The sequence below is a fragment of the Rhinopithecus bieti genome, unplaced genomic scaffold (assembly GCF_001698545.2).
Source record: "Rhinopithecus bieti isolate Rb0 unplaced genomic scaffold, ASM169854v2 scaffold_947, whole genome shotgun sequence".
NCBI lineage: Eukaryota > Metazoa > Chordata > Mammalia > Primates > Cercopithecidae > Rhinopithecus > Rhinopithecus bieti.
The window spans coordinates 5296843-5315043 of NW_016803664.1; the positions used below are offsets into that span (position 1 = coordinate 5296843).

General features: G+C 52.4%; 1 protein-coding gene across 1 annotated transcript; it reads left to right on the top strand.

Annotated features, from left to right (window-relative positions):
* The first annotated feature begins 5202 nt into the window (after positions 1-5202).
* On the top strand, positions 5203-13431 carry PHETA1 (PH domain containing endocytic trafficking adaptor 1). The gene is made up of 3 exons (XM_017847415.1): positions 5203-5412; positions 8087-8231; positions 10657-13431. The coding sequence occupies exon 3, from the start codon at positions 10693-10695 to the stop codon at positions 11434-11436; it is 744 nt and encodes a 247-aa protein (XP_017702904.1). The 5' UTR covers positions 5203-5412; positions 8087-8231; positions 10657-10692; the 3' UTR covers positions 11437-13431.
* The last annotated feature ends 4770 nt before the right edge of the window (positions 13432-18201 follow it).

Sequence of the window (18201 nt, forward strand, 5' to 3'; positions counted from 1 at the left end):
ATATGGTGTAGCTGTGTCCCCACTGAAATCTCAGCTTGAATTGTATCTCCCAGAATTCCCAAGTGTTGTGGGAGGGACCCTGGGGGAGGTCACTGAATCATGGGGGCCAGTCTTTCCCATGTTATTCTCATGATAGTGAATAAGTCTCATAATATCTGATGGGTTTATAAGGGGTTTCTACTTTTGCTTCTTCCTCATTTTCTCCTGCTGCCACCATGTAACAAGTGCCTTTCGCCTCCCACTATGATTCTGAGGCCTCTGCAGCCACATGGAACTGTAAGTCCAATTAAACCTCTTTTTGGCTGGGCGCGGTGGCTCACGCCTGTAATCCCAGCACTTTGGGAGGCAGAGGCGGGTGGATCAAGAGGTCAGGAGTTTGACACTTGGACACAGGATGGGGAACATCACACACTGGGGCCTGTCGTGGGGTAGGGGAAGCGGGGAGGGATAGCATTAGGAGATATACCTAATGTAAATGATGAGTTAATGGGTGAAGCACACCAACATGGCACATGTATACATATGTAACAAACCTGCACGTTGTGCACATGTACCGTAGAACTTAAAGTATAATAATAATAAGAAAAAGAATAAAGAGATCAGGAGTTCAAGACCAACCTGGCCAACATGGTGAAACTCCATCTCTATTAAAAATTCAAAAAATTAGCTGGGCGTGGTGGTAGCTGTAATCCCAGCTACTCAGTAGGCTGAGGCAGAAAAATCGCTTGAATCTGGGAGGGAGAGGTTGCAGTGAGCCAAGACTGCGCCACTGTACTCCAGCCTGGGTGACAGAGTGAGACTCCATCTCAAACAAAACAAAACAAAACAAACAAAAAATCTCTTTTTGCTTCCAGTTTTGGGTATATCATTATCAGCAGTGCAAAAATGTATGAATACAGTAAATTGGTACCAGGAGTGGGGTGTTGCTGAAAAGATATGTAAAAATGTGGAAGTGACATTGAAACTGGGTAACAGGCAGAGGTTGGAACAGTTTGGAGGGCTCAGAAGAAGACAGGAAAATGTGGGAATGTTTCAGACTTCCTAGAGACTCGTTGAATGGCTTTGCCAAAATGCTGATAGTGATATCAACAATAAAACTCAGGCTGAGGTGGTCTCAGATGGAGATGTGGAACTTGTTGGGAACTGGAGGAGCGGCGACTCTTGTTATGTTTTAGCAAAGAGACTGGTGGCATTTTGCCCCTGCCCTAGAGATCTGTGGAACTTTGAACTTGAGAGAGATGATTTAGAGTATCTGGTGGAAGAAATTTCTAAGCAGCAAAGCATTCAAGAGGTAACTTGCAGGTTGGAAGTGGTGGCTCATGCCTGTAATCTCAGCACTTTGGGAGGCCAAGGTGGGCGGATTACCTGAGGTCAGGAGTTCAAGACCAGCCTGGCCAAGATAGTGAAACCCTGACAAAAAATTAGCCAGTTGCAGTGGTGCACGCTTGGTGCCACCTACTCAGGAGGCTGAGACAGGAGAATCGCTTGAACACAGGAGGCAGAGGTTGCAGTGAGCTGAGATCACACCACTGTACTCCAGCCTGGGCAGCAGAGTGAGACTCTCTCTCTCAAAAGAGAGAGAGAGAGAAAAAAAGTCACTTGCAATAGAAAGAAAAGCCCATTTTCTGGGGAGAAATTCAAGCCAGCTTCAGAAATTTGCATAAGTAGCAAGGAGCCTAATGTTAATCCCCAAGACCATGGAGAAAATGTCTCCAGACCATGTCAGAGAACTTCCTCGCAGCCCCTTTCATCACAGGTCTAGAGGCCCAGGAGGAAAAGTGGTTTTGTGGGCCAGGCCCCAGGTCCCTGTGCTGTGTGCATCCTAGGGACTTGGTGTCCTGTGTCCCAGATGCTCCAGCCATGGCTGAAAGGTGCCAACACAGAGCTCGGGGTGTGGCTTCAGAGGGTGGAAGCCCCAAGCCTTGGCAGCTTCCACATGGTGTTGAGTCTGTGGGTGCTCAGAAGTCAAGAATTCAGGTTTGGGAACCTCCGCCTAGATTTCAGAAGATGTATGGAAATGCCTGGATGCCCAGGCGAAAGTTTGCTGCAGGGGTGGGGTCCTCATGGAGAACCTCTGCTAGGGTGGTGCAGAAGGGAAATGTGGGATTCAGAGCCCCCACACAGAGTCCCTACTGGGGTACTGCCTAGTGGAGCTGTGAGAAGAGGGCCACCATCCTGTAGACTCTGGAATGGTAGATTCACTGACAGCTTGCACTGTGCACCTGGAAAAGCCACAGACACTCACTACCAGCCCGTGAAAGCAGCCAGGAGGGAGCCTGTACCCTGCAAAGCCACAGGAGTGGAGCTGCCCAAGACCATGGGAACCCTGCTCTTGCATTTGGTGACCTGGATGTGAGACCTGGAGTCAAAGGAAATCATTTTGGAGCTTTAAAATTTGACTGCCCTGCTGGATTTCAGACTTGCATGGGCCCTGTAACTCCTTTGTTTTGGCCAACTTCTCCCATTTGGAATGGCTGTATTTACCCAATACCTCCATCCCCATTGTATCTAGGAAGTAATTAGCTTGCTTTTGATTTTACAGGCTCATAGGCAGAAGGGACTTGCCTTGTCTCAGATGAGACTTTGGACTGTGGACTTTTGGGTTAATCCTGAAATGAGTTAAGACTTTGGGGGACTGTTGGGAAGGCATGATTGGTTTAGAAATGTGAGGACATGAGATTTGGAGGGGGTGGGGCAAAATGATATGGTTTGGCTGTATCCCCACCAAAATCTGAACTTGAATTGTATCTCCCAGAACTCCCAAGTGTTGTGGGTGGGACCCAGGGGGAGGTCATTGAATCATGGGGGCCAGTCTTTCCTATGCTATTCTTGTTATAGTGAATAAGTCTCATGAGATATGAAGGGTTTATCAGGGGTTTCCACTTTTGTTTCTTCCTCACTTTCTCTTGCCACCGCCATGTAGGAAGTGTCTTTCACCTCCTGCCAAGATTCCAAGGCCTCCATAGTCATGTGGAACTGTAAAGTCCAATTAAACCTCTTTTTGTTCCCAGTTTCGGGTATGTCTTTATCAGCAGTGTGAAAATGGACTAATACATATATCCATTAAATATATATCTATAATTAACCACTTCTCTCCACTTCCACTGCTCCACTCTAAGCCACCACCATCGCTTGCTTGACCTACTGCAGTAGTGTCCTCCCTGGTCTCCTGGCTTCTACTCTCATTCCCTGCAGTCCATCCTCCCATAGCAGTTTGGGACTATGTTAAATCTAACACAGACCATGTCCCTCCTCTGCTCAAAACCTTCTCATGGCTCCCCATTCTTCTTAGAGTGAAAGCAAAATCTTTCCTCTGGTCCTTAAGCCCCTAGGTCACCTGGTTTTGCCAATAATCTCTGATCTATTGTTTTTTTTTTTTTTTTTTTCTTTTTTTGACAGAGTCTTGCTTTGTCACCCAGGCTGGAGTACAGTGGTGCAATCCTGGCTCAATGCAACCTCTGCCTCCCGGGTTCAAGTGATTTTCCTATCTCAGCCTCCCAAGTAACTGGGATTACAGGTGTACACAACCATGCCTGGCTATTTTTTTTTTTTGTATTTTTAGTAGATACCAGGTTTCACCATGTTGGCCAGGCTGGTCTCGAACTCCTGACCTCAAGTGATTGACCCACCTCGGCCTCACGAAGTGCTGGAATTACAGGCGTGAGCCACTGCGTCCAGCTACCTGACCTATTTTCCCACTACTCTTCCGTTTGCTCACCTGGCTCTACTGGTCTCCTCGTTGTTCTTCAAACATGCCCAGGATGGCCCCATTTCAGGGCTTTTGTACTTGCTGTTCCATCTGCTTGGGACATCCTTCTTCCAGATAGTACATGGCTCCCTCTCTCATTCCTCCAGGTCTCTGCTCCTCAGAGAGGCCTTCCCTGACCACCTTGTCTAAAAGCTGCACTTCCAGCCTAGGTAAGATAGCAAGGCCCTCCATCTCTACAAAAAATTTACAAAAAATTAGCTGGGTGTGGTGGCGCACACCTGTAGTCCCAGCTACTTGGGAGGCTGAGGTGGGAGGATTGGTTGAACCCAGGAGTTCAGGTTACAACAAGCTGTGATTGTGCCACAGCACACTCCAACCTGCGTGACAAACAAACGAACAAAAACAGCAGCAACAACAACAAAAACTGCATTCCCAGGCTTTCTGCCCCATTGCCTTAGCGTACAGTCCTAGCATGAATAACTTCCAGAACTCATTTGTGTTGTCTTGATTCTTGGCTGCACCTACTTACCTGGTTCAGGAACAGTGCCTGGCACACAGTAGGCGCTTAGTGAGAGGCTGAATGATGGAGAGCTGAGCCTGGTCTGACCTGTTCTTCCTGCTTTCAGGCCAGGACTGAATAGTGATTGGGAGGTGGCGGGTGGTGGAGAAGAGGCGGCAGGAACAGGAAGTAAGGAAGGGTTCAAGGAGCTGGAACTGTGTTATTTTGGGCAGGGCAAAAACAAGCAATTCCTATTTCTTGAGAGCTTTCTTTTGTGCTGTGCACTTTACATATCATGATCGTCTTTATTTTCCGGATGAGGAAACGGAGGCTTAGATAAGTGAAATGATTTCTCTAAGCTCACACAGTGTTCAGTGGCCTAGTGCGACTCGAACTCAAGTCTGCACCATTCCAGAACTTTCTTCACCTGGAGCCAGGGGAAGCTTGCGAGGCGCCCTGTCCGTATGGAACAATGCTGTATGGAAATGTACTGGATTCAGCTGTTTTCTGCCAATCACACATTTTTCAGGAGTTAGAGCTATTTTTCTAATATAACTGGGCGTTAAATTTGCTAAACCTGGCAACCCAAGTTTAGCAAATACTTTTATTATTTGTAGAGATGGTGGTCTCCCTATGCTGCCCAGGCTGGTCTTGAACTACTGGCTCCTGCCTTGTCCTAGGGGGAGTTTGGACTTAAGCTTAAGACTTCAGCGAATGGCCCGCCCAGGATCCCCAAATGCTTTTTCCAGGCTAATCCACGACCTGGGCCGGTCCTTACCTTTGGTATCGCAATGAGCTTCCCGGGCTCGAATCCTCTTTTCTGGGCTAGGGCACTGGGGAGTCGCGAGCCACGAGCGGACCCTTTAAGAGTGATTTCGAGGGCGGGCTCACGGGGGCGTGGCGAATCCGGGGGCGTGCCGCTTCGGGGCCGGCCAGTCGGGAGGCGGGAAGAACGCGGGGGCGGTCCCGGCGCGAGCAGGCTGGGAAGGGTTAAAGGGGCGCGCCCGTGGGTCGCGGACTGTCCGGTTGCTCCCGCCTCCTTCCGTCGGATCTGAGCTCTCCCGCGGCTGCGCCGGCCCGGCCGCCCAGGAGACAAAGCGCTGCTGCCGCCGTTGCCGCAACCGGGCCAGTCCTGGACCATGGCCGGGCCACCCCCCAGCGTCGCGCCTCCCGTCCCGTCGCCGCCCTAGGCCTGCGCTGCGAGGTAAGGCGGGCCTGGCGGGGAGACCTGCACCGGGACAAGGGACCCGGGTCAGGCCGCCCTGGGCCTCGGGGTTCCCCGGCCACCTGGAGAGCGCGCTGTGGGGATCTTCCCTGCTGGGACTTTGCACCAGTGGTCACTAATCCAGCTGCCGAGGCGAACTTGGCCGATGACCACCCTCCCCGCCCTCAGCCCATAGGGACATCTGCCGCTGTGGGGGACTGCGGACAAGCCCCCTATTCTGCCGCTGATCACCCATCTGGGGCCCTGACTGTCCTTTAAGGAACTTAAGAGAGCTGCCACGCACAACACACAAAGGGACAGAGAGCAGCCGGCAGCAGGGCCACACCTGGAGAAGCAGCCCCTGCCGTGGGCAAGGGGGCTGCCTGTGTCTGGACGGCGGTGCTGGCACGTCCCTGGGGTCCCTGCTGGTGCGGTGACGGACAGGCTGGTCTTCAGTGTTCTTGGCACGCATGTTTTTCAGCCTGTGCCTGCCACACCCTCTTCCCCACGCCCGCTGCTGGGGGACACTGAGGGCAGCTGGATTCAACTCCAGGACCTGCGGTTCTGGCTTTCATTAAAGTGAGTGGCAAAATGCCATGCTTCAGTCTCCCCAGAGACCTGGGTTCCAGGGCCAGCTGTGCCCCTGGAGATCTTGGATGAATTATTTGCCTTTTTGACAGCTCTTTCCCTGAAAGCATTTTGCAAAATGACTCTTCAGGAGTAAATTCACTCAGCCCATAGAGGGATGGAAGTTAACATCCCCATTTTACAGATGAGGCCGAGAAAACCCCGACTCACAGCAGCTAATATTTGCAATCCATTTCCCATAGTTTGCCAGTGGGTTTTCCTTCTTTTAGCTCATGAACCCTTGCCACACAGCCCATTTTAACAGACGAGGAAACTGAGGCTTAGAAAGGTGAAACGACTTGTCCAAGGTCCTCCAGCCTGGACCTGCAGAGGCAGGAACTTTGCCTTGGGAGCAGAGCAGGGCCAGGCTCCCTCCAGCTTCCTGTCTGGCCCTGGGCTGTTGAATCAGCAGCAGTGCCCACAATGGACTCTGAACTTCTTGGAAAACAGTGTGGGGAGATAAGGCAGGGACCAGGCCTTCGCTTTAGGCAAGGCTGAAGCCTGTGCCCCTGTAGTTTCCTGCCTTCCCTGTTCTGGTGGAGGCAGGGGTCATGGGCAGAGCTGGGTCCTGTGCCTGCTGGTGACTTTGAAGCAGTTTGGCCTCCATCTGGGCAGTGCAGGGAGGAGGTTTGCTGAGCAGGAGGGAAGTTGCTATTCCTTTGGCCTTGATGGGGTGGAGAGACCCCAAGATCGGCTCCTTTATTTGGGTGGCTTGCCTGGAGCATGTGATTCTGGGCACAGTTGTATGCCTCTGGCCAACTTATTGAACCTCCCTTTGTCCATTTCCACATCTGTGAATGTGGGGTGAGACCCCTTGTCTTGGGGCCGTTGAGAGGTTTCAGAAGATACCTGCAGAATGAATCAAACAGCTATGTGAGCACCTACTGCATGCCTGCACTGGAATTCAGACCACAAATGCCCCAGCTTTCCTAGAGCAGACAAAAATGACCCAGGTATTAATAATTTCAGGTGGAGGCACAGGAGAGGGACTGGGGGGCCTCTTATGCATAGGGTGGCCAGGGACCTCCTCTCTGAGGAGGTGACAGCTAGGCTGAGACCAAAGGATGGGGAGCTGGCCTTGTGAAGACCTGCAGGCAGACAGCCGGGACGAAGTCTTGGAGGTGGGGATGTGTCTGGTGTATTTAAGGAACAGAAAGGAGGTCAGGATGGCTGGAGCTGAGTGAACAAGGGGGAAAGAGGTAGGAAAAGGGAACTTGGAAGCCATGGGAGGCTTGGACTGTTTTTTTTTTTTTTTTTTTTGAGGCAGGATCTCACTATGTCGCCCAGGCTGGAGTGCAGTGGCATGATCACTCCCAAGTTCAAGGGGTCCTTCCATGTTAGCCTCCCAGATAGCTAGGACTAGAGGCTTGTGTCAACATGCCCAGCTATTTTTTTTCTATTTTTTGTAGAGGTAGGGTCTTGCTGTATTGTCCAGGCTGGTCTCTAACTCAAGCGATCCTCCCGCCTCAGCCTCCCAAAGTACTAGCATTACAGGTGTGAGCCACCGCACCCTGCCTAAGGATTTAATTTTATGCTGAGAGAAGCAGGGAGCCATGGGAGGGTTTAGAGCAGAGGAGGAGTGTGATTGGACTTAATTTTCACAGGATCCTTCTGTGGGGAGTGGATTTCAGTGTGGCTCGGAGAAGAGCCTAGGAAGGAGGCTTGGATCTTACCTTGAGGAACACGGACGAGGGGGCAAGGAGACTTGTGTGGAGGCTATAGCAGCCGTTCCAGTGAATGGTGATGGGGCCTAGAATGGGGAGGTGCAGTGGACAGATTAGGCAACTGATTTGGAAGACGCTGGGGGGGGGGATCAACTGAACTTGATATGTGATCAGATGTGGGGGTGAGAGGGAAACCAAGGGCCATTTGCTGAGATCAGAAGTATGACACGGGGACGTTTGGGGAAAAGCCAAGAAGAATGTGAACTGCAGCTGTGCTCAGCAGGCGTTGTGTGCCTGGCCCTGTGCTCCGCAAAGTCAGTGTAGTCACTGTATCATTGTCACAACAGCCCTGACTTAGGCACTGTTATGATCCCATTTTACAGATGCAGAAACGGAGGCCCAGAGAGGTTAATAGCCTGCCTGGGGTCCCCCAGCCCGGATGCTGCAGAGCTGACATTTGAATCCAGAGAAGAGCAAGCTGAGGCTGGAGCTGAACAGAGGGCAGGGAGGCGAGTGGTGGCCTGAGAGGTAGGAGCGGAACTGGGCGAGTGGGGCGGGAGGGTCCTGTGAGAACTGGGGCCAGCATCCACATGGGAGTTGATGGGTGGTGGTGTGGGGAATGCGTGAATCCCTGTGGCTTAGAGAGGGACAGCTGTATCTGAGAGGCGGGGGGGATTCAACACCTGGAGACTTTGGGGGCTCTGGCCTTGCCCCCCACTAGGTCAGGACAGACTGACCTCAGTTTCTTTTTTTATTTTAAGTTCCGTGATACATGTGCAGAACATGCAGGTTTGTCACATAGGTATACGTGTGCCATGGTGGCCTGCTGCACCTATTGACCTGTTCTCTAAGTTCCCTCCCCTCACCCCCATCATCCAACAGGCCCCAGTGTGTGTTCTGCCCCTCCCTGTCCACGTGTTCTCATTGTTCAACTCCTACTTATGAGTAAGAACATGCGGTATTTGGTTTTCTGTTCCTGTGTTAATTTGCTAAGGATGATGGCTTCCAGCTTCATCTATTTCCCTGCAAAGGACATGATCTCATTCCTTTTTATGGCTGGATAGTTTTCCATGGTGTATATATACCACATTTTCTTTATACACTCTATCATTGATGGGCATTTTCTCAGTTTCTAAGTCACAACTCATGTTCCCTCTTCTAGGAAGCCTTCCCTGACTGCCTATGTGGGTGACAGGAGGTGGCAAGGACAACCCCTTCCACCCTAGGTCAGGTAGTCCAACAGGGCCTCACTGTGGTCAGCTGCTCTTAGGAGAGCCACCACCCTGACCTCATTCCACCAGGCTCTGAGAAAGATGCCACCCAGGCAGGGGAATGAACACTGAGTGCCCACTGCGTACCAGGACTTTATATGCTTTGCCTCTTGAAAAATGTAGCTACCATCCTATGCAGGCTGAGGCTCTGCAGTGGTAGATAAGGTGGGCTCTCAAAATGGCCGTGGAAAACCCCAAGGGAAGGTGGCCAGGCCAGGGACGCAGATGCCACCTCCCGATAAGTCCTTCCTGGCCAGCATTGCCCCATCGTATACTCCTTGGGGGAAGGTGAATGGGGTCACTGTGGCTGACGGCATGGAGTTAGAGTCCTCTATGCTAAATGGCATGGGATGCCCCCCTGCCCTTCCTTCCTGTAAGTCAGCCTAGCCCTGGACTTGCATGTTTCCCCAGATTCTTTCTTTTTTTTGAGACAGAGTCTGGCTCTCTCCCCAGGCAGGAGTGCAGTAGTGCAATCTCGGCCTACTGTAACTTCTGCCTCCTGGGTTTAAGCAGTTTTCCTGCCTCAGCCTCCTAAGTATCTGGGATTATAGGCACTCCCCACCAAGCCTGGCTATTTTTTTTTTTTTCTGAGATGGAGTCTTGCTCTGTCGCCCAGGCTGGAGTGCAATGGCGCGATCTCGGCTCACTGCAACCTCTGCCTCTTGGGTTCAAGCGATTCTTCTGCCTCAGTCACCCAAGTAGCTGGGATTATGGGTGTGTACCACTACACCTGGCGGTTTTGTTTTTTTTTTTTTTTTTTGTATTTTTAGTAGAGATGGGGTTTTGCCATGTTGGCCAGGCTGGTCTTGAACTCCTGACCTCAGGTGAGAAGGATCGGCCTTGGCCTCCCAAAGCGCTGGGATTACAGGCGTGAGCCACTACGCCCAGGCCCGTCTTATTTTCCATAGGACATGAGACTACCTGGCAGACGTCTTATCTGTTTGTTAACTGTCTGCTCCCTTTCACTTGCCAGTGGCATTTTAACACCACAAGGGCAGGGACCCTGTCCGTCTTGTTTTTGCTCTATCCCTAGGCCTGGAACAGTGCCTGGCACACAGTAGATGCTTAATAAACATTCCATGAATGAAGTCAATCTCTACAACTCTCTGAAGTTGGTTCTGCTCATATCCCTATTTCATGGACGGACAAACCAAAGTCGAACCACAAAGTCAGGGCTGGGACCTGGCAGGGACTGCAGAAGCCAGCTGGTCTTGTTCTTGGGATGATGGAAACAGCAGCACCTGAAATGAGGCCTGGGTTTGGATTTCAGCCCTGCCCAACCTGCTTTGTGACACCGGGGAAGCAGTTAACCTCTCTGTGCCTGTTTCCTCATCTGTTGAACCAGAGCCAGGCCAGTCCCTGTGACCTAAGGTCTGTTGTGAGATCAAGTGAGTTCATCCCTCTGAAATGTCTGGCATGCAGCAGGAACTCACAACATTATTTCAGGGATACAGGAGGGCAGGAGGTTATGAGGCTATCTGGGGAGGCTGGTGAGACCCAGGTTCCTGTCCTGTCTCTGCTCCTTAGGAGTTGTGGGCACATGGGCTGCCTGCTTCCATCCTGTGAGTGTCACTTTCTTCATCTGTTAAATGGGGATGTAGAGTGGCCACAAGCTCCCCTTGGGGCACTGGGTGACCTAGCATCAGTGGCCTTGTGCATAACAGCCCTTCCATGGGGTCCAGGCCCCGGGCTCCCCTCCAGGCCCGGCGATTGCCGCCATGAAGCTGAACGAGCGCAGCCTGGCCTTCTACGCCACCTGCGACGCCCCAGTGGACAACGCAGGCTTCCTGTACAAGAAGGGCGGGCGACACGCAGCCTACCACCGGCGCTGGTTCGTCCTGCGCGGGAACATGCTCTTCTACTTCGAGGATGCGGCCAGCCGCGAGCCTGTGGGCGTCATCATTCTGGAGGGCTGCACCGTGGAGCTGGTGGAGGCCGCTGAAGAGTTCGCCTTCGCCGTGCGCTTCGCAGGGACCCGGGCGCGCACCTACGTGCTGGCCGCTGAGAGTCAGGCTGCCATGGAGGGTTGGGTCAAGGCCCTGTCGCGTGCCAGCTTCGACTACCTGCGGCTGGTGGTGCGTGAGCTGGAGCAGCAGCTGGCGGCTGTGCGCGGCGGGGGTGGTATGGCCCTGCCCCAGCCTCAGTCCCTGCCCTTGCCCCCGTCCCTGCCCTCTGCTCCGGCCCCAGTCCCATTCTTGCCCTCTGCCCCCGCCCCAGTCCCAGCCCTGCCCCTGCCCCGCCGGCCCAGCGCCCTCCCGCCCAAGGAAAATGGCTGCGCTGTCTGGAGCACTGAGGCCACCTTCAGGCCTGGACCCGAGCCCCCTCCACCACCGCCTCGCCGCCGGGCGTCGGCACCCCACGGGCCCCTGGACGTGGCCCCCTTCGCCCGGCTGCACGAGTGCTATGGCCAGGAGATCCGGGCCCTGCGCGGCCAATGGCTCAGCAGCCGGGTCCAGCCCTGAGGCCACCAGGGCACCTGTTTTAGGGGGACGCAAGCTCCACACCCTCTGGGACAGGCCGGGTCCTGGAGAGACTGGGGGAGCTGGTCCTGAGGGAAATCATGGGCAAAGCTAGCCCCCAGTCCCTGAATGGCCTGGTTTTGGGGGATGCAGGCTCTGAGAAGGTGCTGGATTCTGAATGGGACTTTAGGACCATGTGATTCAGAAGGCCTACCCTTGAGAGGACGTCACACGCGACACTAAGGAGAATCCAGGGCCTGAGGGGTAGGTTTCCTGAGAACTTTGGCCCCAGGCTGGCCTGAGCTGCCTAGCAGAGGCCTTTGCTGGCAACAGGCCTTGCCAAGCCTGCAGCTCAGAGGGTCACTGGGACTGAGGACAATCTGTGGCCTGAAAAGCAAATGCACAGTTAGTGCGGTTCCTGACTGGGCCCTCAGGCTGGACAGAGAGAGGATCGGTCGTGGCAGCCACACCTGGGCCTGGCCTTGCTCCAGGACCTCCCAGAGGAGCTGACCTGGCTCCGTGCCTGCCTATCTCCAGGAGCAGGACAGTGGCTTGGAGGGTGGCGACTGGGGACACAGGTGCAGGTGTTAGTGCAGGACCGGAAGGGTGAGGTGGCCTAGTCACTGGGGCTCCTGGCCTGGGCCGGCTGAGGCAGGACTCTGCCCGGTCCCCTGCCAGGCCTCATGGTGGTGCTCCTGGTGGTAGTGGCTTTCTGGCTGCAGGCCCTGTCTTTGTCTCCGTGGTGGCTCTCACAGGGCTCTCCGGACACTCCTTGACTGCATCCTTCAGTCTTGGCCCCCAGGCCTGGGGCCTCTTGGGAGCTCTCCTGACCTCCCTTTCTGGGCTGGGCAGCCATGGCCCGAGGTGACCTTCTAGCAGGTTCCCTCAGGGAGGGGAGGCCACCAGCTGACTAACCACCTAAGATGGCCCAGGTGCTGACCTAGTGGCAGAGAAAACACAGCCTCACACCGAATGCAACTTCCAGAGCCCCTCTTCAGCTCCAGGCAGCCCCCTCCAACAGGTCCCCTCCTGAGCTCAGCCCCCACCCCCATACTCCCGGTGGGGACCAGGTCTTGCCTGGCTTCGGGGCTGACCGCCGGTCCCCTTTCTTCTCACCACAGTGCCCATTCTTCATCCAGGGAGAACCTCGGGGCTGGGAATACCCTCTGGCACTCACCCTGGGTCATGTTTACAGTCCTCAATGCCCCACACCAGGGGCCGCCTGAGGACACCTCCACCCTGACCTTGATTTTCCCAAACGCTTCCTCTTGGTGACAAACTCAGCCCAAAACCCCTTCTTTCTGTCTTTGGAGACCCTTGGGCTTGGGGAAATATGGAGGGGGGTGTGTCTGCAATCAAGGCCTCTTCAGCTCACGGCTGGCCCGGTGGGCTGGGACCTCAGTCTGAATTTTAAATACTTAGGGTGCATTTTTTCTTTCTGGCAACAAAGCTTGATGTTTTCACTGCTTTAGTTTCCTGTTTGCTGGTGGGAGGGGACACGATCTGTGACTCTGGCCTTGGCTTGGGGGAACAGTTGTCACTGCCCCTGAGGAGAGGGGCAGCTTGGGCTGGAGAAGCATAGCCAGATCCCTCGAGAGGGATCCTTGGCTGCTTCATTGTCTTCCCCCCAGCAAGCCCTGCTCTCCTCCACAGGCACCTCTGGGGTCTTGGTACGGTCCCCGCTCACCTCCTTCCAGAGTCCTGAGTGGTGTGGGTGGGGGTGGCACAGGATCTGGGGCCTGGGAGGGGTTCGGAGCTGCCCAGAGCCCCGTGTCCTGGCAGACTCAGCTGGTGGGGTGAGGTGTTAACCCCAGTCCTGGCGTAGGTTTACAGACTCTCAAGGTACGCTGGCCCTGGTCTCCTGGGAGAAAGGGGTGGGGGATGTCCCCTACCAAAGCACAAGGCAGGGTCAGGCTGCCTCCCAGGTTGGGTGTCGGGGGAGCTTTCCGGCAGCCTGGGAGGGAGATGCAAGGGCTAAAATAAAATTTTGTCAAGTAATGGCTGATCGTGTCATATTTTTCCCCATCAAAATTCTTGATTGATTTCCCTGGCAGAGCCCAGAGCAGGCTGTGCAAGGGCAGGGACTAGTGTGTGATACCACATGGCTGGTGCCCTGCCAGGCGCATTCTCACTTCTCAAGGCAGATGCTGGTCCCATTTTACAGATGTGGGAAACAGGCTCATTGAGGTTATGAAACTTGCCAAAGCCACATAGCTGGAGAGGGTCAGAGCAGGGATGTAAATCTCTGGAATCCCATGACAGGATAGAGTCTTCAGGAGGAATACGAGGGAAAATGGAGCCCAAAGTTCCTTTCAGAAGGGAGAGAAGGCAGGGAAAAGCCAAGGATTTGAAAGCTAACTGGGCTGAAGACCTGAGAGTTGGCAGGGACATTAACAATCCTGATTAGGATGGCAGATGGAAGAGTCGAAACTGCATGCTTCTCACTGATAAGTTCATGGAGGCTGTGGAGGGAGCTGGAGTGAAGAGGACTCTGGCACCGATGCAAGTTCAGAAGGAAAGAGCCTGTGATTGATTAGTAATATCTGCCATGAGCACCACATGCCTGGTAGTGGTGCTCATGCCATGTATCCGCTCTCTAAGTCTTAGGGTGAGACTTACTTAGGGTAAGTCGGCTTACTGCATGTCTACTGGGTTAATGGGGGGTTCACAGAGGGGGCTGGCCCAAGGTGGCCTAGCATGATGGACTTAAGCCCTAGGTCCTCTTCACATGGACTCAGTTTGGGTCACAGGTCTCCCTTGCAGGCCTGGAAAAATCCTGTACATTTAGGAACATGTGGCTTAGGGTGAGCAACCTATAGTCCTCATGTTCAAGAAATGAAAAGTATGAAGATCAGGGAATCATGGCCCTTGTGAGCATCTAGTGCATGCTGAATAATTTTTTCCATCTCTTGTGGGACCACAGCTGACAGATGGGGGCTGGGGAAGTGGCTCCCCACACAAGCTGAGTCAGGGCACTACCTGTGGCATTTGTGACCACAGCCACCATACAGCATGGGGCAAAGAGTGGGGGAAATAGTGGGAGAGAAAAACAGCTCCAAGAGGGAGGGTCAGCAGCAAAATGCTGGACATCCAACTGCTGCTATGTCAGTGATTCCTCTGGACCCAGGGGAGGTGTTCAGGGCACAAGTCTAAGGGGGTACCATATGTGGTCAGAAGGAATATTCTGAGAAGCCACTCGGGGTAGAAGGTGAGGCCCTCAAGCAGGACAATGCAGTGAGAGGTTAGGCTGATTGCCAAACATCCTTCCACCCTAAATACTTAGTCAAATTCAATCAGTTACGCTGCCATAGGCTCTCAGGGAATAGCTAAACTTTAGCTGCCAGAGAGTGGCCGTGTGGCCTGATTTTGGCCAATGAGATGTGAGTTGGAAGAGTCTTCTTCCTTCCAAAATACACAATAAAGAGCTCTTCATTGGCCAGGTGCGGTGGCTCACACCTGTAATCCCAGCACTTTGGGAGGCCAAGGCAGGCAGATCACGAGGTCAGGAGTTTGAGACCAGCCTAGCCAATGTAGTGAAACCCTGTCTCTACTAAAAAGCACAAAAATTACCCGGGTATGGTGGTGGGCGCCTATAGTCCCAGCTACTCGGGAGGCTGAGGCAGGAGAATCACTTGAACCCAGGAGGGGGAGGTTGCAGTGAGCCGAGATCATGCCACTGCACTCCAGCCTGGGCAACAGAGCAAGACTCTGTTCCAAAAAAAAAAAAAAAAAAGCTCTTCATTATTCTTTGTGGGGATGGAGAAGGGGGAGTAATGTCTGTGATGCCTGGAACTGTGGCATCCATCTTGCAGTCATGAAGTTGACCACTCTAAAGAAAATGCCCTATACTGAGTTTGGCACACATTTGAGGGTGGTTCTGGGTAACCAACTGCAGGGCTGCTGTTGGCTCAGTGGGGTGCGGGTTGGGGCTAGAATGGGATTCCCTGTTAGAGTAAAGGGGCCACTGCTTCTTATCCCTTCCTAAAGAGTGAACAAATATTGAAGGAAGATCATGTCCCCCTACGGCCCTGCCTCTCGGATGTTCCTAAGTGGGGCTGCTTTGTCCCTGCTATGTGCTATGTGGCTAGATCTGGTGCCAACTCTCTGCTCCCCCAACCCCTCTGCGGATGACTTCGCCACACTCACCTTGCACAAACTTTGTTATGAAAAAGTTCCTGCGGCCGGGCACAGTGGCTTATACCTGTAATTTCAGCACTTTGTGGAGACTGAGGCGGCAGATCATCTGAGGTAGGGAGTTTGAGACCAGCCTGACCAACGTGGAGAAACCCCGTCTCCACTAAAAATACAAAATTAGCTGGGCATGTGGTACACGCCTGTATTCCCAGCTACTCGGGAGGCTGAGGCAGGAGAATTGCTTGAACCTGGGAGGTGGAGTTTGTCCAGCCTGAGCAACAAGAGTGAAACTTCGTGTCAAAAAAAAAAAAAAAAAAAAAGTTCCTGCTACCTGTCCTAACTTCTAAAATCTCAGCATTCAACATGAAACTCTTCCAAGATGGTAAAAGAATAAGTTGTCTAAGCCTAGCTGTAGGTTTTGCATTTTTCTGATGAAGACTTTTTAAAAAGGTGGGCAAAATATTTGCAAGTCATTTGCAATCTGATATGCAGAATATAGAGATATCCTAAAACTCAACAACAACAAAAAACAACCTAATCTAAAATTGGGCAAAAGGCCAGGCGAGGTTGTTCATGCCTGTAATCCTAGCACTTTAGGAGACCGCGGCGGGCAGATCACCTGAGGCCAGAGGTTTGAGACCAGCCAGGCCGACATGGTAAAACCCTGTCTCCACTAAAAATACAAAAATTACCCAGGCGTGGTGGTGGGTCCCTGTAGTCCCAACTACTCGGGAGGCTGAGGCAGGAGAATTGCTGGAACCCAGGAGGTGGGAGGTTGCAGTGAGCCAAGATGGCACCACTGCACTCCAGCCTGGGTGACAGAGCGAGACTCCGTCTCAAAAAACAAAACAAAACAAACAGTCTGGGCATGGTGGCTCACGCCTGTAATCCCAGCACTTTGGGAGGCCGAGGTGGGAGGATCACCTGAGGTCAGGTGTTTGAGACCAGCCTGGCCAACATGGTGAAACCCTGTCTCTACTCAAGATACAAAATTAGCCGGGTGTGGTGGCTGGTACCTGTAATCCCAGCTACTCAGAAGACTGAGGCATGAGAATTGCTTGAACCCGGGAGGGGGAGGTTGCAGTGAGCCGAGATCGTGCCATCGCACTCCAGCCTGGGGGTAGAGCAAGACTCTGTCTCCAAAAAAAAAAAAAAAAAAAAAGGCAAAAGACTTGAGTAGACATTTCTCCAAAGAAGATATATAAATGGCCAATAAGCAATAAGTACATGAAAAGATGCTCACCATCAGTAATCAGTAGCAAAACACAAGTCAAATTAGGATGGCTACAGTCAATACAGAAAATAACAAGTGTTGGCCAGAATGTGGAGAAATTGCACAACCCTTGTGCACTGTTGGTGGGAATGTAATATGATGCAGCCACTGTGGAAAAAAGTGTGGTGGTTCCTCAAATAGTTACAAATAGAATTATCATATGATGCAGCAATTCACTGCTTGCTGTATATCCGAAAGAATTGAAAGCAGAGTCTTTTGTTTTTTGTCTTTTTGAGATGGAATTTCGGTCTGTCACCTGAGCTGGAGTGCAGTGGCACGATCTCGGCTTACTGCAACCTCTGCCTCCTGGGTTCAAGCAATTCTCCTGCCTCAGCCTCCCGAGTAGCTGGGATTACACCCCCGTCACCATGCCCGGCTAATTTTTGTATTTTTAGTAGAGATGGGGAGGCTGGTCTCGAACTCCTGACCTCAGGTGGTCTGCCTGCCTCGGCCTCCCAAAGTGCTGGGATTTCAGGCTTGAGCCACTATGCCCAGCTGTTTTTTTTTTTTTTTTTCTTATAGAGACAGTGTCTTACCCTGTTGCCTAGGCTGGAGTGCAGTGGTGACACCATTTAGGCTCACTGCAGCCTCAATCACCCTGGTCCAAGCAATCTTCTCACTTCGCCCTTCCAAGTAGCTGGAACCACAGGTGCATGCCAGCACACCTGACTAACTTTTTTATCTTAGAGATGGGGGTCTTGCTGTGTTGGCCAGGTTGGTCTTGAACTCCTGGGCCCAAGCAATCCTCCTGCCTTGGCCGCTCAAAGTGCTGAGATTACAGACATGAGCCACCACACCTGGCTAAAGCAGGGTCTAGAAGAGACATTTGCACACCCATGTTCATAGCAGCATTACTCATGTGTCCATCCCAAGTGTCCATCAGTGGATGAGTGGATAAACAAACCGTGGTCTATTCAGGCGATGGAATATTTTTCAACCTTAAGGGATGGAAATTCTGACACATGCTACAACATGGATGAACCCTGAAGACATTGGGCTAAATGAAATAAGCCAGTCACCAAACAGCAAATACTATATAATTCTGCTTATAGGAGGTATTATTTTGATGCAAAAGTAATTGCAGTTTTGCTATTACTTTTAATGACAAAAGCCGCAATTGATTTTGCACCGACCTCATACTAAAAGTAGCCAAATTCAGAGACAAAAAGTAGAAAAGTGGGTGGCAGGGGCTCAGGGGAGGCAAAATGGGGAGTTAGTGATTAATGAGTACAGAGTTTAGTTTTGCAAGATGAAAAGAGTTTTGGAGATGGAGGGTGATGATGGCTGCATTGTTATGAATGTTCTTGATACCACTGAACTGTACACTCAAAAATGGTTAAGATGGCAAAGTTATGGCCGGG

Coding starts and splice junctions, on each gene's coding strand:
- PHETA1 (XM_017847415.1), top strand. CDS start 10,693: ATGAAGCTGAACGAGCGCAGCCTGGCCTTCTACGCCACCTGCGACGCC.